General features: G+C 40.2%; 2 protein-coding genes across 2 annotated transcripts in view; one reads left to right on the top strand and one right to left on the bottom strand.

The window, feature by feature from the left end:
* The window catches only part of SPATA1 (spermatogenesis associated 1), a 61,863-nt gene extending 59,938 nt beyond the window's left edge, over positions 1 to 1,925 (bottom strand). Inside the window, 1 exon segment of the mRNA XM_043878017.1 lies at positions 1,293 to 1,925. Within this exon segment, the coding sequence (XP_043733952.1) occupies positions 1,293 to 1,328 (36 nt within the window). The 5' untranslated portion in view covers positions 1,329 to 1,925.
* A 4,082-nt stretch (positions 1,926 to 6,007) lies between these two features.
* GNG5 (G protein subunit gamma 5) lies at positions 6,008 to 13,683 on the top strand. The gene is made up of 3 exons (XM_043875925.1): positions 6,008 to 6,157; positions 10,142 to 10,286; positions 13,466 to 13,683. Exons 1-2 carry the CDS (start codon positions 6,077 to 6,079, stop codon positions 10,265 to 10,267), a joined length of 207 nt encoding a protein of 68 aa, XP_043731860.1. The 5' UTR covers positions 6,008 to 6,076; the 3' UTR covers positions 10,268 to 10,286; positions 13,466 to 13,683.
* Positions 13,684 to 13,741: the final 58 nt, after the last annotated feature.

Consider the following 13,741-nt stretch of genomic DNA (forward strand, 5'->3'; position numbering starts at 1 on the left):
GTTAAAAGGATGGATTTGCCATAAACTGAAGTGGGTAAGGTCATGGTTAGTACAGGTTTGGGTTGCGGGGAGAAGTATAGTTCAGTTTCAAACATGTTGATTTTCTGCTATTGGTCATCCGAGTGGAGATTTCAAGTAGGCAGTTGACAATATCTGTCTGGAGCTTGGGAAAGAGGGTTGGGATGGGGATATAAATTTGTGAATACTTAGCATAATGTTGGTATTTAAAACTACTAGATTGAATAAGATCACAATGAGTGCAGAGAAGAGAACAAAGAGCTGACCCCTGAAATTCCCCAGTATCAAGAGATCAGGAAGAAAAATAACACCTAAAAAAGAAGACAGAACAGGGACTTCCTTGGTAGTCTGGTGGCTAAGACTCTGTTCGACCAATGCAGGGGGCCCAGGTTTGATCTCTAGTTAGGGAAATAGATCCCATATGCTGCAACTAAAGATCCTGCATGCCTAAACTACAGATCCCATGTGCTGCAACTAAGACCTGATGCAGCCAAATATATAAATATTTTTTGAAAGAAGACTGAGAATGAATAACAAGGAATTAATTATGTCAAGGAAGAGAGTGATCAATGGTGTCAACTATTGTGCACATACAGATCAAGCGTGTGTGGGATAAGAATTAAACAATAGCTTTAGTAATGGAAAGGCGAACAGGGCAGTTGGTTTTGGTGGAGTAGAGGAGTGAAAACTTGTTTGGAGTTAATTTAAAGAAAAAATGGGAAGAAGGTACGGGGGTTTGAGAAAGTATGAAATAGTTGTCTAAAACAGTGGAACAGAGAATAAGTGGGAGGTAGACTTGTTGCCTCCTAGCAAAAAGCTCCACTTGAGATTCATGCTCATTAATTTAAAGTGAGAATAGTCCTTATGCTGGTATATTTTTCTCCAGCCATGTGCCAGTGTAGGTATACATGAGGAACAGATGAAGATTAACCAGGGTTTTTGTTTTGTCAAGGAGTACAATGAAATGAGAGGGGGTAATGAGTCAAAATTTTGTGCAAGAGAGTGATCAAGAATGCTCCATGATATTTAAGATAGCCAGAGAGAAACAAACAAACAAAAAAAGATTATAGGGTCAATGCACTAGAGGTACCAGTATAATTGGGGTCCTTAGAGATACAAGATCTGTAATCAAATAATGGGATACAGAAAATTGGGTTCACAGTGGAGTTAGTATCTAATACTTTATATAATCCATATTTTTGCTTTATCAAAACTTTTTAAAACCAGTGGTAGGTAGGTGTTTCTTATATTTTAGTACAAAAAGATTCTCTTACCTCTGAAGAAGAAGGTCGACTTGGATTGAGGGACATATTCACCAATGTCTGAATAGGGTAATTATCAGTTGGAATTTTGTAGGGCTTTTTTTTTTTTTTTATCTTTTCTTCATTTAGTATTTAATAAAGGTTATAACAGATTTTTGGTTTGGCTTGCTTAACTTATAGCATTCCACTCATTTTTGGTCTTTGATTCGTTCAAAAAGTAAACAGAAAAAAACAAAAGGCTTTAAAATAGAGTCAAAATGAAAACTTTGATAAGTATGCAATCTTATAATAATAATTTAAAATGATATACTACTGATAAGTAGGGCTGGTAAATGCAAAGAAAATCATATATCACATACAACTAAGGGGTAAATTATTAATACAGTAGACTTGTGACTAAAACTCTTTTTACTAAATAATTCATTTTCTCTCGATCAAAAATTAAGCTTAAATATATATAGCTTTTTACTTAAAGTAGAAATACACTTTTGGAAGTAGAAGGACTGAAACTATAAAAATGACTGCTGCTGTTCAGTCACTCAGTCATGTCTGACTCTTTGCTACCCCATGGACTGCAGCACACGAGGTTTCCATGTCCAACACTAACTCCCAGAGCTTTCTCAAACTCATGTCCATCAAGTCGGTGATGACATCTAACCACCTCATCCTCTGTCATCCCCTTCTCCTCCTGCCTTCAATCTTTCCCAGTGTCAGGGTCTTTTCTAATGAGTCAGTTCTTTGCAACAGGTGGCCAAAGTATTGGAGCTTCAGCTTCATCATCAGTCCTTCCAATGAATGTTAGGACTGATTTCCCTGAGGATTGACTGGTTTGATCTCCTTTCAGTCCAAGGGACTCTGAAGAGTCTTCTCTAACACCACAGTTCAAAAGCATTAATTCTTTGGTCCTCAACTTTCTTCATGGTCCAACTCTCACACGCATATATGACTGCTAGAAAAACCAAAGCTTTGACTATATGGACCTTTGTCAGCAAAGTAATGTCTCTGCTTTTTAATACGCTGTCTAGGTTGGTCATAGCTTTTCTTCCAAGGAGCAAGTGTCTTTTTAATTTCATGGCTGCAGTCACTATCTGCAATGATTTTGGAGCCCCCCAAAATAAAGTCTCTCACTGTTTCCATTGTTTCCCCATCTATTTGCCATGAAGTGATAGGGGTGGATACCATGATCTGTTTTTTTTTTTAAAGCCAGCTTCTTTACTCTCCTCTTTCACTTTCATCAAGGGGCTATTTAGTTCCTCTTCACTTTCTGCCATAAGGGTGGTGATACTTGCGTATCTGAGGTTATTAATATTTCTCTGGGCAATCTTGATTTCAGCTTTTGCTTCATCCAGCCCAGCATTTCAAATGATGTACTCTGCATATAGGGGCTTCCCTTGTGGCTCAGCTAGTAAAGAATCCGCCTACAGTGCGGGAAACCTGGGTTCGATCCCTGAATTGAGAAGATCCCCTGGAGAAGGAAAAGGCTACCCATTCCAGTATTCTGGCCTGGAGAATTCCATGAACTGCATAGTCCATGAGGTCACAAAGAGCCAGACACAACTGAGTGACTTTCACTTTCATTTTCACTCTGCATGTAAGTTAAATAAGCAGGGTGGCAATTTACAGCCTTGACGTACTCCTTTTCCTATTTGGAATCAGTCTGTTATTCCATGTATGGTTCTAACTGTTGCTTCTTGACCTGCACCCAGATTTCTCAGGAGGCAGGTAAGGTGGTCTGGTATTGTCATCTCTTTAAGAATTTTCCACACGTTGTTGTGACCCACACAGTCAAAGGCTTTGGTGCAGTCAATAAAGCAGAAGTGGATGCTTTTCTGTAACTCTCTTGCTTTTTCGATGATCCAGCGGATGTTGACAATTGGATCTCTGGTTCCTCGGCCTTTTCTAAATCCGGCTTGAACATCTGGAATTTCACAGTTCATGTACTGTTGAAGCTTAGCTTGGCACATTTAGTATTTTGAGCATTACTTTGCTAGTGTGTGAGATGAGTGCAACTGTGTGGTTGGTTTGAACATTCTTTGGCATTGCCTTTCTTTGGGATTGGAATGAAAACTGACCATTTCCAGTCCTGTGGCCACTGCTGAATTTTCCAAATTTGCTGGCATATTGAGTGTAGCACTTTCACAATCATCTTTTAGGATTTGAAATAATTCAGCTGGAATTCCATCACCTCCACTAACTTTGTAGTGATGCTTCCTAAGGTCCACTTAACTTCATATTCCAGGATGTCTGGCTCTCGGTGAGTGATCACACCATCATGGTTATCTGAGTCATTAAGATCTTTTCTGTATGGTCCTTCTGTGTATTGTTGCTACCTTTTCTTAGTATCTTCTAATTCTGTTAGGTCCATACCGTTTATAGGTGTATGAGGCTTCCCCTGCGGCTCAGCAATAAAGAATCCACCTGTAATGCAGGAGACACAGGTTTAATCTCTGGGTTGGGAAGATCCCCTAGAGAAGGAAATGGCAACCCGGTACTCCAGTATCCTTGCCTGGGAAATCGCATGGACAGAGGAGCCTGGCAGGTTACAGTCTATAGGACTGCAAAAGAGTGGGACACAACTTAGTGACTAAACAATATATATGCATGTGGCAATTTATCAGTTAAGAATAAATGGTAATAATCTATAATAAACACAGCACACGGGTATTCATTAACTAGTATGCCAGTTGGGAGACTAGAACTTTCATTTTTAGTGGATGCATTAAAAACTTGATATTTTAATTCAGAACTAATTTTTGATTAATTGAACTCAAGACAGAGCAATCAAGACCTGCTTTACTCTTAATATTACCTTAAGGTAAACTAGTCAAGGCTATGGCTTTTCCAGCGGTCATGTATGGATGTGAGAGTTGAACTGTGAAGAAAGCTGAGCACCAAAAAATTGATGCTTTTGAACTGTGGTGTGGGAGAAGACTCTTGAGAGTCCCTTGGACTGCAAGGAGATCCAACCAGTCCATCCTAAAAGAGATCAGTCCTGGGTGTTCATTGGAAGGACTGATGCTGAAGCTGAGACTCCATCACTTTGGCCACCTCATGCGAAGAGTTGCCTCACTGGAAAAGACCCTGATGCTTGGAGGGATTGGGGGCAGGAGGAGAAGGGGACGACAGAGGATGAGATGGCTGGATGGCATCGCCGACTTGATGGGCATGAGTTTGAGTACACTCGGGGAGTTGGTGATGGGCAGGGAGGCCTGGTGTGCTGTGATTCATGGGGTCGCAAAGAGTCGGACATGACTGAGCGACTGAACTGAACTGAATAAAGTATGAATGAGATTAGTTAACAAAGCATAAAGGTCAAATAATTTGCAATACTACTGGGGAAGAGGGAAAAGAGACATTTATTTAGATACTTGTCATACTCTTTACATATAAAACTTCATTCAGAAAGACAATTCTGCAAAGTAAGCTTTATTATTTCATTTTGAAATGAGGAAACAGAAGCTCAGGAAAGTGGCCTGCCCAGGGATACCAAGGTAGGAGACAGAGACAGAATTCAAACTCTGGTTTCTAGTTCCGGCCAAGTAAACTGTACATTCCTGTGAAGTGATTTAAACTGTTTTACAAGTTAGGTTTTGTTGAGATATGAGATAGAGCACACAACACACAGATTTTCTCACTATACAAAACAACTGAAATGTATTAATGATGAAATTATGCATGTTTCTAGAAAATACTAGTGTATTCACTGACAGACTATACCAGCAGAACAAGAAACATTTGTCCTAAGTGCGTGACATAAGTTCCCATGCGTGAAACATGCAGCGTCTGAGCCTTCTTTGCTTAGTTCCATCCTACTGTTTCTCCTGAAAGCGCCTCTGAAGGTCAATTTCAAGCATCAGGTAATAAGCTACAACTGAAACATAAAAGAGCAAACTTTCTCAAAACAGAAAGTTTTTATTTCTTAAAGTACAATGAACGTTCATCCACCAAATGAAATGGACAAGAAGAGATAAATATAATTTTCAGTTAGCACCTTGGCTTCTTCACAATCGTTTCTAGAAAAAGGAGAGGTAAGAGGCGCCAGAAGCCAAACCTTGTGAAGATCCCCTTTTCTCTAGCGAACCAGCGCCCTCGCTGCCCGCCGCCCGGCTCCTCTCGGTCGGTTAGAGACCTCGCGCCCTCCTTCGCTCTCGGGCGTCTGTCGGTGGGAAGCCACCTGCGGAAGGGCCGCCCCGCTGGACAAAAACGGGTCACTGAGGGACGCGTCCCTAAGGGAACAAGGTGCCAGCGACTCAAGCCCATACTTCTAGCTCCTACGCCTCCGTGGGGCTCTCCCTTCCCTTTCCTCCATCTCTGCCGCCAATTCCGCCAGGGACACTGGAACCGCCTCGTCGTCCCGCCACCATGACTGTTACAAAGTCTCTCAACAACTTATTTTCCTCACCGACCCTCTCTGGAGTCCCTTTCGGGTCTCGCAGGATAACTACGATCTCTTTCCTTACCTCTCCCAACTCTGCCTCTCGGGAGAGGGAGGACGGAGAGGAGAGGCGTCCGTTCCAGTCGGCGTCCCGTAGCTACCGCGCCCACCGTCCGCTCCGCCCCTTCTCCCTCCCGACTCTCCCCTCACCCTCCCAAGCTCGCGCTCCCTTTCGGGTGTGGAGCCAAAACGGCGGGCGGAGGAGAGCGCGCATGCGCGTTGAGGGTGGAGCCACTGGGTAAAGGACCGGAAACTTAAGAGACAAAGTTCCGAGCCTCACCCCCAGCCCCGCCGACTGGCCCAGCGGACCCACCGCAGACCTGCCGACGGCCCGCGGATCTGCCATCCTTTCCAGTGCGCCATGTCTGGTTCATCCAGCGTCGCGGCTATGAAAAAAGTGGTTCAACAGCTCCGGCTGGAGGCCGGGCTCAATCGGGTGAAGGTGAGCGGGGGCGGGTGGCCGAGGGGGAGGGGAAGGCGGGGAGGTGGCGGGTGGGATACGGCAGGCGAGCTGACGCGGCGGCCGCCACTCGCCCCTGGGGAGAACGCCGGCTCGGCGGCCGCGATCTCGGCCAGCTTTAGAGAAGTAGCGGCACGGGTCGGCGCTGCGGCTTGGGGGGCCGGTTAGTGCGCCCTTGCGCCCCAAGGCGGTCCCAGGCGGGCTGGCCCTGGTTTAACAGCCGCTTTCCGCATTCCGGCCCTCGTCCCTGTCTCCCTCCCTCGGCAGTGACTCCGCGGCTGGGCTCCCCAAGAGCTGCGCCTCCGCCCGCGCCCTTCCCGGCCCTCGCTACCGTTTCCCTCGTTTCTTGTCACCGGACGGAGTTTTATTTATCCGCCTTTTGATTCAGAACAGAAGTATTTTTTCATGTCAGAACTTTCCCAAATCCACTCCCTTTAGTAGTCGAGCCTTACTTCCAGCTCCACTTATTCACCGAACACACACTTGAAAACGAATTCTTGCATAACTTTAATTGTAGGTTAAAGAAGCCTGTTTTGGAAACGTTTACAGTGTCTAAGATTACCACTGGTGTCCTGCGCAACCTCGGACAAAGCGTGCATTTCATATCTGTTTTGCACTTTGCTGTGATCTGACCTTGGGCATATCTCCTGGTCTGCATACCCGAATAAGTAATTAGGGTGGACCAGTGTTATTTATTTTGGCGTCTAGTTAGCATTGACCTTGTCCTGAGGTATTTACTTTGGGGAAAAAGTCGTGTGTGTGTGTTGATAGGACAAGCTAACGTTAAGTGCTATTCCAAGTTTCTTGATTTTTTAAATCCTGCGTGGATTGGCTTCTTTGTGGTGCACTCAGTTTACATGTGAAACGCTTACTGTAATTAGAAAAGAAACAGGGAAGGATATAAACCATGCACTCTGTTGAAAGAGACAGCTAGTTTCCAAGATGATTTGATTCTTTACTCATCACACTAGTTTTTACTTCCCCCTGAAGTGTTTCGTGTTGTTAGATGCTCTCTTTTTACCTATTTCCTTATGTAGAAATGCCAGGAACCTGGTTTACCCGGTTGTGGTCATCTCAGGAGGGAAGGGAAATTCCCATCAGTCTTGGGATGGGATTCCCCTCCCTTCCTGTCCTTTAAGTGCTATAAACTCCATTGCTGTGTGGAATCCATTTCTCTAATTTCCAGATTCTTACCTCATCCCAGTGATTTATGGTTAGCCTTGCCTGGATTTATCTCTGAAATCATTGTTATTATTCAGGTGTGCCTTCATCTTAGGTTGGAGTGGCCGAGGAAAGAAAAAAATGGGAAGGGGGGCAAAAAAAAAAAAAAAAAAAAGGCTGGTTGAAAGCAGTTAAGTGTTAAGTAGGGATATTTAGTCCTAGTCTCCAAAGAAAATGAGTATACCTTGAGGGCTTTACCTTAAAAACCCTAGCCCTTGCAATAACTCTCCAGTGGGGTGCCTTCCTCCAGTACTAAAGAGGGTTTTGGTCAGAATCATTAAAGCCATCACAAGGGTTTGGTTATAGAAATCTCAAGTCTAAATGGCAGGGCTGTGTGTAGCAAGGAGGAAAGCACCTCACCTTGGGGGAATTTAAATGAACTTTTCTTTGGACATGTTGCAAAATGTGGTGAGTTAGATTTCATTTTGTGCTTCTGTTTTACCCATGACTTTGCTAGATGCTTTTGTAGTGACATTTTACTTTTGAATTAGCACGACTTTATTTTTTAAAAGCTTTTGTTTGAGTAGTTGATAGAAATTATCACAAATGCTTGACAAACTCCCCCAGTGTTGGTGACCATACACTTTGTTCCCAACCCAGGGCACTTTTGAGAGGGAAAGAGGCACTGATAATTATGCCAGGATTATAGGGTTTCAACCTCTCTGATGGTTATTATTATAGTGCCTTAGGGGCTAGCAGCTTGTTTGAGTTTTAAGCCTTTGTCTCCACTCTCCCCATTGATTGGAATTCTCACTGGTTATTTTCACTAATGGTTCCTTGGCTGGATCTCTTGTCACAGATCTCAATTTAAATGTCACCTTCTTGAAAACACTTTGCACAGGTCCTGATCTAACAAACTCTTTTTTTTCCTGCAGAGCATCTTGTCTCTTTTCATCTGAACTGTTAGCTCTGTATCAGGGACCTGGTTTTTCTTACATATTCCAAGGGCCTGAATTATATTAGGCACATAGAGGTGATGAGAAGTTTGTGAAAGGGAGTTTAAGTTGGAGTCTGCATACATTTTTGGCAGAAAATTAACAGATTCTTTCTCATGTTTATGCTCAGTCATGTCCTGAGCATAAAGTCACAAGTCTTTGTGACCCTATGGACTATAGCCCACAAGGCTCCTCTGTCCATGGGATTTTCCCAGCAAGAATACTGAGTGGGTTGCCATGCCCTTCTCCAGGGGATCTTTCCAGACTCAGGTATCGAACCCACATCTCTTATGTATCTCCTGCATTGACATGTGGGTTCTTTACCGCTGAGTCACAGGGGAAGCGCAATAGATTCTTTACTGCTGGTTAATGTGAATGAATGAAACCATGTTATAAGATACTGAAAAATGATGCCACCCTTCCCCCACTGTAGCTATATTTGTGAGGGGAGCAGGGTGCCCATTTCTTGTTGTACTTGGAACCCAAAACTACTTACACAGTTGATAAATAAATTCATGAAACTCTTTATCCTGGTCTGGTGTATAAACCAAACATATAAGTAGATTCCAGGAAGAGTTTAGATTCATCTCACGGTGATGGATCCGTTTATCAGAAGCTGTCATCTGCAGAAATTCTTTGTATAGAGAGCACTTGTGGTGCCCTTAGCTCCCTTTCAGAGGCTAAATATTACCCAGCCAGATTGGACACCTGTTCTTATCCTTGTAGATAGTTAAAACAGAATAAAATAAATGATTGCCTTCCCCATCTTCCTAAACCACAATTCAAGAGTTAGGATACTATATTTATTTGAGGCATCCTTTAGTCATTCATGTTATATATATGAACTATTCAGTTTATTGTTTCGGTGTCCTGCACCATGCCTTCACAGAATATGTACAAATAGTAGATGTTGAAGTTGGTATAAAGTTGTTTTAACTGTGAAACCACAGAAGTTCTCTAAGTCCTGTTTGATTCGTTTTGTATATATATGAAAATTATTAAGTCACATGTAAGGCAGTTTCTTAAAGGCAGGCTGCTCAGTAAAGTTCTTAAATTGAAGTTTGCTAATAATCAGCCTTTCAGTCCCATGTCACTGAGCAGAAACTGTCATTGTCCAATTTTGTAACATAGAACAGCTGATGGTATGTAATACCAAGACACTCTCAGCATTTTCTCAGTATACCACTTTCAAGACAGAGTGATAGTTTACTGGCATTTTAATTTATCTTTACCCTATAATATCCTGTGTATTGCTTTTAATAAAAAAAATGTTGAGTACCTTCATGGTTACACTAGAACATCCTGTTTATTAGTAAACTAGCAACATGTACTATGCTTTGCAGATAACAGAATTGTACTGTTCATGCTTGTTTTATTTACATGGAGCGTTTTGACTGTATATGATTGTGTATCAAACATATGTATATGTTGACAGTATATGACTGTTGATGAGCTTCCTGGTGGCCAAGTGGCAAAGAATACACCTGCCAAGCAGGAGATGCAGGTTTGATCCCTGGGTCAGGAAGATCCCTTGGAGAATGAAATGGCAACCCAGTCCAATATTCTTGCCTGGACATGGACAGAGGAGCCTGGTGGGCTACAGTTGATGGAATTGCAAAAGTCAGATATGATTTAATCAGACACAATTTAGCCACCAAACAACAACAGTATGACTGGTGACCTTCAATTAGCATATATATTTTTTGAGTTGTGTTTATTGGCAGATATTTTTATTAAAGATTTGAGAAAACTTTCATTAACACATTGTTATCACCTCCCACTCCCTCCCCCCACCGCTTGTTATATGCAGGTTTCCCAGGCAGCTGCAGATTTGAAACAGTTCTGTCTGCAGAATGCTCAACATGACCCTCTGCTGACTGGAGTATCTTCTAGTACAAATCCCTTCAGGCCCCAGAAAGTCTGTTCCTTTTTGTAGTAAGATGAATCTTGACAAGGTAAGTTTCCTTAAATTAAAACAACAAAACTCCATATAGTAGGGATAAGTAGTCAAGTTTCTTTCTTTGTAGCACTTTATAAGTTGAGCAAGATCTCACCATACTTTTGTTTGGCACTTGGATTTTCCAGTGTTTTTTGTTTTGTGAAGATTGATGAAATTCGCTGATTTAGTAATCATGAAGACTACTTGTTTCTATTTTACCAGAGGGTTAAGTAGAGGATTTAATAACCATAAAGAAGATATAGGGGTTACTAGAAAATTTCACTATTGTGACAAGCCATGTTAACCCTTTATAGTATTGCTTAATGGTGTACTCTGGTGTCCCCAAATACTAATTTTTTTGTACCTAGAAAATATTTAGACATTTAAAGAAATCTGCTGTGTTCATGGTGGTGACTTTTAACGTACTGTCAATGGATTTGGATTAATTATGATCTAGAATAGCATAGAAAAGAATTGAAGTAGTGCAAACTGAGGAGATAGCTGCATAAGCTGACATAGTGCAGGCATTTGGAGTTGGGGACAAAAGGTTTTAACTTTATTCTTTTTAGGTAAAGATAACGAGAGGGAAATGAAGTATGTAAGTTTATGGTGGGAGATGGTTGGTTTTCAGAGGATAGAAACTAAAATTTGGGTGGGTTTAAAGCGTACTTCTGTATGTTAACCTGTACCTTGCAGAACAGATGTCAATATGTGTAAAAATGTATAATGTTAATCCACAAGAGAGGTGGCCAGACAACATGATGTGTGGATAATTGAAAATGGACTCTAACGGTACTGCCTTCATGAAGCCATAGGACTTTAGTCAGAGCATTTATTTGTTATAAAGACAACTCTGTATATGGTACACACCCTCTGCAAATATTCTGACTCCTCACAGTGCAGGAAGCTGCTTCCTAAAATACCATGTTACATAGTTGTGCCTCCCTTATTAAATTTAGTAGACTTGGGAGTGTCCAGGAAGTCTGTATAAGTTAACAACATGTCTCTAGTAAATACCATGATTGGTTGAATTGGTTAAGGTTTTCCAAACAGAGGGAAAAAAACCACCTTTGAGTTCAAGGAAGTAATTCTTTTCAACATTCAAGCACCTTCATATTTAACAGTTAAAGGTTTTTTGCTTCTGGCAATTTTGAGAAATTCCGTATTGTTATGGTTCCTCTTGTATTTTCTTCACAAGTTTATTTTCATTTATAATACTGCTAAGTGTGGCTTCTTAACTGGCTGTTCATAGTTTCCTTTCATAGAATACAGATCAGTGCCTAATTAACTTGGCTCTGGTTGGGATAAGAATCCAGATTTCAAAGTAAAATAATGGCTGTTAATCCTGGCAGTATAATAAAAACCCACAGGTTTATTAATATTATGATTTGAAGCACTTTTGGCTAGGAAAAGTATTTGGATGGAAAAGCATTTCTTCTCAAACATGAATGTAGCTACAAATCACTTTGTTAAAATAGAGATTCTGAAACAATAGGTCTGGGACATTATCCTGATGCTGGTGGTCCTTGGCACACCGAGTGACATGGATGCAAAACATCTATATTTAAATCTGTGCTTAAGTCTTTGCACTCATAACTTTTAAAAATATGTGTAACTTACAGCATAGATATTTTAGCAACAAATAGTCCAAGGTATTAAAATAGAAGTTACCATGATTTGCACACCTAGAAATAACCACTGTTAACAGATGTTTCCTTTTAAGACAAAAAAATAAAAATCGTCAAAAAGTGATTATAGTATGCAGTTTTGTTTTTTTGAAGTTGAATTTTGTTTCATTTAATAGTCTTTGTAAATTCCCTGGTGGTCTAGTGCTTAGGCTTTGGTGCTCTCATTTAATAGTTTTTGTAAATGAGATTTTTCTGTGGTTGTATTATAACTTAAATTATACTTCATCAAATATTGAGGTTTCCAAATCTGAGGCTACACTGAGGTGAACATCTTGGGTACCTATAAGTATACTCTACCCATTTCTTTAAAATAAACTTCTGGAAGTAAGTTATTCAGTAAGGAATGACATTTAAAATTTAATAATCTTGATAATATTACCAAATTAAACTCTGCTGTTCCACCTGGAGCTTAAGAGTACTTTTGGCTGAGCCCCTGCCAAACAGATCACAGATTGTTTGCTACTATTTCCTGCCTATCTCAGTTTTGTAATTTGCAAAACTTGAGGCTAAACATTTTCACCACTGATTCTGTTTATGCTTCTTATAAAACTTTTTGTAATGAAGTAACAGGAAATTTTAAATCACTATAAAAAACCAATTATCTACTATCCTGAATTAAATGGTTTACCTTGTTAGTTCTGAGCTTTGCAGCTTATGGATCTTAGTTCCCAGCCAGGGAGTGAACCTGGTCCCTTGGCAGTGAAAGACCAGAGTCCTAACTATTGGACCTCAAGGGAATTCCCAACCTTGTTAATTTTTTTTTTTTTTCCTTGTTAATTTTTATAAAGAAATAAGATACATTTTCTACCTTTCCAAATATATAACTTACCCTGGAGTTGTTATGCCCATGTATTTATTGTTTTATAGTTCTAAAACCCAGCTGTTATTTTTAAAGAATAACTATTAATGCATTATTTTTGAGATTTGTGTTAATCCATAGATTGTTTAGTCATTTTAATTGTTGTATTGTATTCCATCATGTTTATAAACCTTAGCTTACTTATCCATTGTCCTATTGAGTTGCATTTAGGCTATTTGCAGTTCTTTGCTATTAAAACACTACTATAGTCAATATCTGTGTGTATAGATTTATGTGGGTAAACAGAAGTGACTGCATCTTGCTCTCAGTTGTTGCTCATTTTCTAGAAGTGTTCAGATATCTCCCATCATAAGAGATTTTTATATTAACCTTTTTAAAAATTAGAATCCCCAGAGTGTTTTTTTTTTTTTTTTTAATGTATTGGCAAGTTACTCTTTAGGTCTTTTCATTCAGGCATTTTCTATGCCGCCCCTCTCCGCCCCCCAAAAAAACCAACTGGGATGTGATTTTTTTTTTTTTTAAAGGAAAAAAAAAAAAACAGGCTTAGTTTAATTGAAAGCACTATATAAGCTTACATTATTTAAATACCCTAAAAGTGATGTAATGTAAGATGTACTGCTACTCATAAAAAATGCTATTGTTCTTATGATATTTTACCCTAATTCACTTTACCTTTTTCCATTTCAGGTTTTCCAAACCACTTTTCATAAACCAGTGAATCTTCAAAGGAAAGCTAAATTTGAAGCCTGTACAAAAGCCTCTCTGTAACGTGCCATACTACACAAACTTCTACTTTTGTCAGTCCTTAATGTCTACCTCTCTGAATATTCTTAATTTTCTGTTTCACAAGGGTAATTATTTTATATACACTGATGGCAGCATACAATAAAATACTTAGTATAAAAGTTTTATGTATTAATTTGTTTTGTACACTTAAAAAATGAAAATTTCCCCATCATACTT

Source organism: Cervus elaphus, chromosome 20, assembly GCF_910594005.1.
Source record: "Cervus elaphus chromosome 20, mCerEla1.1, whole genome shotgun sequence".
In the NCBI taxonomy this organism is placed as follows: domain Eukaryota; kingdom Metazoa; phylum Chordata; class Mammalia; order Artiodactyla; family Cervidae; genus Cervus; species Cervus elaphus.

Bases quoted from the DNA above. Each gene is read 5' to 3' on its own strand.
- GNG5 (XM_043875925.1), top strand. From the start codon at position 6,077: ATGTCTGGTTCATCCAGCGTCGCGGCTATGAAAAAAGTGGTTCAACAG. The intron at 6,158-10,141 runs GTGAGCGGGGGC...TGTTATATGCAG, and splicing joins CCGGGCTCAATCGGGTGAAG to GTTTCCCAGGCAGCTGCAGA.